The sequence below is a fragment of the Tupaia chinensis genome, unplaced genomic scaffold, assembly GCF_000334495.1.
Source record: "Tupaia chinensis unplaced genomic scaffold, TupChi_1.0 Scaffold000704_1, whole genome shotgun sequence".
Lineage (NCBI taxonomy): Eukaryota > Metazoa > Chordata > Mammalia > Scandentia > Tupaiidae > Tupaia > Tupaia belangeri.
Genome location: NW_006160227.1, coordinates 1,712,765 through 1,718,872, shown reverse-complemented (window position 1 = coordinate 1,718,872; position 6,108 = coordinate 1,712,765). Strand labels below are relative to the sequence as shown.

Here is a 6,108-nt window from a genome sequence, read left to right as displayed (position 1 = left end):
CGCGCCCCCGCCCTCCCCGGCGTCTGCCCATGTGTGTCCTTAAATCGCCGCAGCCGGCCCTCCTCCTCCTCCAGCTTCGGGGCCGGGGTTTCTTTGCCTAGTCGGCCAGAAAAAGAGCTGCGAGTTGATCGGTTCGGGTGTGAACCGAGATTCCGATGGTGGTTCAGGATCTCAGGGAGCAGAGCGGGAGACCGCCCCGTCGCCCTCGATATGGTGCAGGGTGGTCGTTGATGGAACACGTTTGCACCCACCGTGTGCCGAGTGGACGAGAAAGTAGCTGCGAAAAGAAGGAAAAGGGCAGGCAGGGAGGCCGGGGGAGGGTAGCTTAGCTGATGCTCGGATGGGAGAGGTTGGAGGCGGCCTAGGGGTCTGTCTGCCCTCGGGTATTCTGCAGCGGCAGGTCCTTGGGGCAGTTCTAAGTCCTCCTTGATTGGATGAAGCTTCGGGCAGGTGTCCAGCTGCAGGTGAGCGGTCTCCTCTCGGTGACCGAGCAAGGCCCTCCCATCTAGAATGAGCCTCGGGGAGCTGGGACGCTTGGTCAGGTGGGATTCGCTGCCCCGTGCAAGCTGAAAAGGGCCTGGGGTCAGTTTTGTTTGGGGTCGCTGTTGCCTTTTTCCTCCGGCTCTCCAGTGGGTGCGGAGCGCCCAACCTCCCAGGATCGCGTCTGGAGAGTGGCTCGTATTCTGCCAGCTTCGGAATCGGGAGGGAGAGCAAAGCCTGCAGAGGTACCCATTCCATTCCCAGCTGGCACCGTAGCTGGCGATTGGAAGACGCTCTGCGACAGTGTCTACCCCGGGGCAGGGAGGGCTCCTCCGGGGTTCGGGATGTCTCTTAACACCCGTCCGCTTCTCCCTTCAGGCGTCATGGCTGCCCTCCGGCCCCTCGTGAAACCCAAGATCGTCAAAAAGAGGACCAAGAAGTTCATCCGGCACCAGTCAGACCGATATGTCAAGATTAAGGTACGTGGTCTGGGGTGGCGGTGTTGGGTGAAGTATGGTGTTCCTAAACAGGGTGACGTCACCTGGTTGGACGCACACACTAGTCTGCTGTTGGCGAAAGCTTTCCGACGGAACCCAGGTCTTCCTGGCTGTGCCTGGTACTCGGGCTCTCGGTGCATACATTGGGGTTTAGGCTCTAAAGGCAAGGGCCTTGACTGTCCTGTATTTCTGTTTGCCTGTGAAACGGCAGAGGAGGTAGCTTACCCCCTTGGGGAGGTCTGTCTGTGTGTGTGTGTGTTACACCCTAGAAGAATCCCTGAATGAGACCAGCAGTTAGCGTAATGGCTATGTAGCTGGACTCCCATGTGGTCGACCGCAGTTCAAGTCCCAGACCCGGTGGCTTAAACTCACATTGGGTGCATGTGTGTGTGCGTGCTCAAGATCCTGGGAGGAGAATGAAGGAGAAGGGATTGTGGTGTAGTCATCGCCCTTGGGGGTTGATTTCTTGCTTTCTGTCTCTCTGTCTCTCTTCTGGCGAGTTGTCCCCCCCTATAGCAGAAAACCTCAAAAAAAGGGGGAAAAAAAAAAAGAATCCCCGGATTTTCCTTCCTGTGTTTTTCTGTCCCGCTTCTTGGTCTGTGAGGTCGGTTAAGGTTGTCAGGACAACGAAACCAAGCTGATGGGGAGGGGACAGGTTATTCTGACATTTCTCTGGGTCTTTGAGTTGCACATCGACTCTGGGGCTGATCACTCCGTGCTGGCTTAACCTGCCGGTGAGGTTCACAGCCGATTTTCCAGCCCCGTGCTCACCGGTTTCAGATTCGCCAGTGTAACCGGGCTTCATCACCAGTTAGAGACTGGGCAGTGACTTGGGAGCATGGCCTGGTAACTCGCATTTGCCTCTCTTTTTGGCGGCGTAGACAGATGGCAGGGTGATTCTCTCTCTCACGGATGGGAAACGGGTCCTGAAAGCAGCAGGCACGATGCACACGCCCCCTCACGTCCTGCAGGACCCGTTGATACTCTGCTTTTCTGTTGTCTGGTGCAGAATGCGGACGTTCCTGCTGCTGGGTGCACCTCCTTTGCATCTGCTCCTTTTCCCCTCCCGGAGGGAGAGGTGGTTTGCAGGACACTCACCCCCATCTGTGCTATTTCACTCAGCGCAACTGGCGGAAACCCAGAGGGATTGACAACAGGGTGCGGAGGAGGTTCAAGGGCCAGATCCTGATGCCCAACATCGGTTACGGCAGCAACAAGAAAACGAAGCACATGCTGCCCAGCGGCTTCCGGAAGTTCCTGGTCCACAACGTCAAGGAGCTGGAAGTGCTGCTGATGTGCAATAAGTGAGTCGGGGCCCGTGGCAGGGGTCAGACCACAGGGCTGCCTCCCTGTGAGCGCTGGGCAGGAGCACTAGACCCTCGGGCGGGTTTGGAACAGTTGTGTTCTCGCAAATATAAAATAGTTCTTTGCCGGAGCCTGCTAGTTGGGGGGTTTGAAACAGTGCTTGGGAGAGCAGAGGCGTTCTCTCACAAAGCAAAGAGACCTGGGGCCAGGAAAATGAATTTGCTGGACACAAGGAACGCTTACAACAGCCTTGGACAGGCACTTGCAGAACGTTCCTGCAGGAAGAGCAGACTATCCTCAGACCTGAGGCTGCGGTTACTCTGCGCTGTAGTAGCTGGGCCTTCAGAGCACTGGTCTGCCCAACGGGGGAGTTGGTGCCTGGGGCAGAGGGCCTTAGAGCACAGCGTGAGGTGGAGAAGGGGGGAGGCCTCTGTGGGCAGGTGGGGGGAGTGTGGGGCACAGGGCAGTAGTCCTGGACACTTGGTGAGCTCCACGCGCGAGCGATGTGAAACTCGGGCCGTAGGATGAGCAGCGGCGGGAGATGATCTGTGTACCGCGGCGTGCGTCTGGGTCGGAGGGACTCGGTTTTCTTTTCCCCCAGTTGAGCAGGGGGCAGTGGCGGTTTATTTTCTTCCCTTTGTGGTGAACAGAAGCCTGAGTTCCTGCATTTTTCTAAGTAAGTTACAGAACATGGAGAGGGCGTGGCCAGTCGTGGTTACGTATGTACATGTTTACGAAGGCCTTTTATCTGTAGCAAGGGACAAAGGTGAACATGACTGATACTCTGATGTGGCTACATTTTGAGGCTGAGAATTGAACCCGCCTTTGGAGTGCCAGGCTTTTTCTCCAGCGAGGTTGAGCAGGGGTGGGTGTTGGACCCCCAGGCTGCAGTGAGCAGCTGACGCTGAGTTAGGAGACAGGACGGTCTACCGGGGTGTGGCAGGGTCTTCACTTGCTGCAGAAATGTCGCCGGTGGCTTCGGTTTTAAGCAGCAGCAGTTCGGCTGTGTTGGGGCCCATAGGAATATTCTGGGTTTGTGACCATTGATCTGCAAGTTGTTTGGAATCTATCCTTAAACGATTGAAAGGCGAGCAAACTGTAAAGCTGGTCCTTGCAGAAATAGCCAGTTGGGAACAACCAGCAACGTCGTTAGTGAGTGTGGAGGCCCGAGTGAGGTGTGTGGGACACATCCGTCGCAGGTCATTGTGTGGCGGTGCGGCAGAGCCCAGGCAGGGGGCACTCAGAGCATGCATCCCAGCGCCGTGCTGGGGCTGTTAAATGTGCAGGTGGATGAGAGGGGTTTTTGAAAATGGAGAACAGCGAGAAGCATTGGAAACACTCCTGGGTAACAGTTCACTGCGTCCCGCTGTCTCACTGTGAGGCCGTCTTGAGCTGCGCGCCCACAGAGGTGCTGCGTGAGGTGGAGAAAGGGAGCGCCTTTGTAGGCAGACGGAAGAGTGTGGAGAGCTGCCTTCTCCTCGTTCACACACTCCTACCCCACTTCCCCCCACCCCCTCTGCCGCCCGCCCTCGCTGCGGCGGGGTGGGTGCACGCTGAGAGCCCGCACAGCACGGCGGGCTGCCTGAGCGTGGGGGCGGAGAAGGGGTTAGAGCCCAGTCTGCACCCCAAGCTCAGGACGTGCTGGAGCAGGCTGGCGACTCGGGGCAGCCCCCAGCGGTCCGCCCAGCAGCCCGCAGCTCAGCACAGACTGTCGGGTTCTGCTCGCGGTCGCTTTGCAGGTGGGCAAGTCATGTCCCCCGACTGCGGCAGGACCTTGCAGGACCTTTGGGCCTTCCCACAGCCTGCCCCCTGCGCACGTGTCCTGGGCATTCGTTTCCGTCTTTGTGGGGGCGGTTTGCACACGGCCCCTGTCACTGCCAGGGAACACGAGCTGCTGCTCGCACCGGGGCTGTGGGTGGGCGTGGAGGCCTTGCGCAGCAGCCATTCAGCACGCACCGCTTTGCCTGGTGCTGAGATGGAGGTGAGGTGGCCAAAGCCGGGGCCTCCCCACAGGTCAGGCCAGCTTCCTCACCGCTGTCTCTTCCAGGTCCTACTGTGCTGAGATCGCCCACAACGTCTCCTCCAAGAACCGCAAGGCCATCGTGGAACGGGCAGCCCAGCTGGCCATCAGAGTCACCAATCCCAACGCCAGGCTGCGCAGTGAAGAAAACGAGTAGACGGCTCGTGTGCACGCTGTTTGTTTCTAAATAAAGCCACAAACCCCATCTGTGTCTTCCTCTCGGTTTGGTTCATTTTCTAACTCTGACAGCTGTCAGATTGTTCTGTCTGTTAACCAGTGCCCTGCGGAATCTGCCATTGAGAAGGGTTTGTAAAGGACACGTATCTTGGCACAGGGAACTCGGCCTCGAGTGCACAGACTCGCTTGTGTTCCTCGGGGCCAGGGTGCAGGGAAACCTGGCCCTCAGACCCAGGCAGGTTCTGACACCTGGCTGCAGACGCCCGCGCCTCCCGTGGTGAGGACTGGGAAAGTGGCCATGTCCTGATGGATTTCTTCTGTGCTCCCCGAGATTCTGACAAGTGTAAAGGTGACGTTCTATAACTTCTGTCCAAAAAATGCACGACAGCATGGCGCGACGTTCTGTATGACCAGCCCCGAGTACTGGGGGTGACTTCCAGTCTCATCCCTCCCTATCTGCTGCCCAAGATACAGTCTCGCTGGTGGCAGGCCTCTACACCTGTAAGCCTTCGCTGCAACCCCGAGGCTTTAATTAGGCGGTATTACAGGGCAGGAGAGGCCGCAGGGCTAAGGCACGGGGGTTCCTCAGTAACAAGGCCTAAATTATGGTTTTGTCCAACCATCCTGGTCACCCAGCAGAAATGCTGCACTGGTCGCGGTGGACAAGCCTTTCCTCCTCGTGTGCTCTCTGGGGCTCAGTGGAGCAGGGGAGTGTCAGAGGCTGACGGCCTCTTGGGCCAGAGCTAGTCTAGAACATTCGTGGAGTGAACTGGTCAGCATACTGAAGACTGGTCTACCAGGGACAGGAATTGTGTGCACAAAATGGGAACTGAGGATTTGTTTAACCACCTGGCATATAGAAAGTACCTTCGCCTGTCACTTTTTTGATTTCTAAGAGATTTATTCATTCACTTATTTAAATTCAACCAGAGTGAAGGAAAGTGAGCAAGCAAGCCACCAGGTCCGGGACTCGAGCCTTGGTCGGCCGTGGGGGTGTGTCCAGTGCCTTAAGTGCCACACCACCAGCTTCCCAGCCTGTCACTAAATTTCTATGTCCACAACAGAAAAAGGACACTGACTGGTTATGCCTGGGGGTGAAAATGGTGATTGGTACCTTCCCGTTAACTAATGTGCTACGTGAATACTTTGAGAATGAAATATTTGGGGGGCTAAGGTGACTGGTCAAACGTGGCTAGATCCTGCTGCTTAAAAGGCTAGGTGTGTATGCATGCATGCCCAAAGTCCTTTGAGAAGGGGTCGTCGGGGCCACCAATTGGAGTGTGTCGCTCGAGATTCCCACATGGCTGACGTTGGCGTCCCCGACCTGGTGGCTAAAAACTCAGTCTGGGTGTATGGGTGCCCAAGATCCTGAGGAGTGGAAGGGAAGGGATCACAGCGGGGCTGTGATCTAAAAATTTTTAAAAAATTTTTAGATATATGTGTGTGTGTGTATATTTTTATTATTCATACATTAAACCGCTATACCTCATTCAGATTGTGAAGAGACGTTACCCAGCATGATCTACACCTCAGCCCAGCCCAGCTGAGACCACCACACACATCCTCGTCAACAGATGATAAACCTTATCCATGTCCCACAAGTGTCTTACCTGCCCCCCCCCCCCCAAT

General features: G+C 56.4%; 1 protein-coding gene, 1 long non-coding RNA gene and 1 other non-coding gene across 3 annotated transcripts in view; 2 read left to right on the top strand and 1 right to left on the bottom strand.

Annotated features, from left to right (window-relative positions):
• The window catches only part of RPL32 (ribosomal protein L32), a 4,924-nt gene extending 417 nt beyond the window's left edge, over positions 1–4,507 (top strand). The window contains exons 2-4 of the mRNA XM_006160653.3: positions 859–959; positions 2,100–2,281; positions 4,330–4,507. Coding sequence (XP_006160715.1) covers positions 864–959; positions 2,100–2,281; positions 4,330–4,459 — 408 coding nt within the window. The 5' untranslated portion in view covers positions 859–863 and the 3' untranslated portion in view covers positions 4,460–4,507. The remainder of the gene's footprint in view (positions 1–858; positions 960–2,099; positions 2,282–4,329) is intronic.
• Positions 647–786, top strand: LOC114010071 (small nucleolar RNA SNORA7). Its single transcript, XR_003551460.1, has one exon. It is a non-coding gene; the product is annotated as a small nucleolar RNA SNORA7 (small nucleolar RNA).
• On the bottom strand, positions 4,353–4,886 carry LOC114010066 (uncharacterized). Its single transcript, XR_003551454.1, has 2 exons — positions 4,729–4,886; positions 4,353–4,697 (listed from the first exon to the last, which is right to left on the bottom strand). It is a non-coding gene; the product is annotated as an uncharacterized LOC114010066 (long non-coding RNA).
• Positions 4,887–6,108: the final 1,222 nt, after the last annotated feature.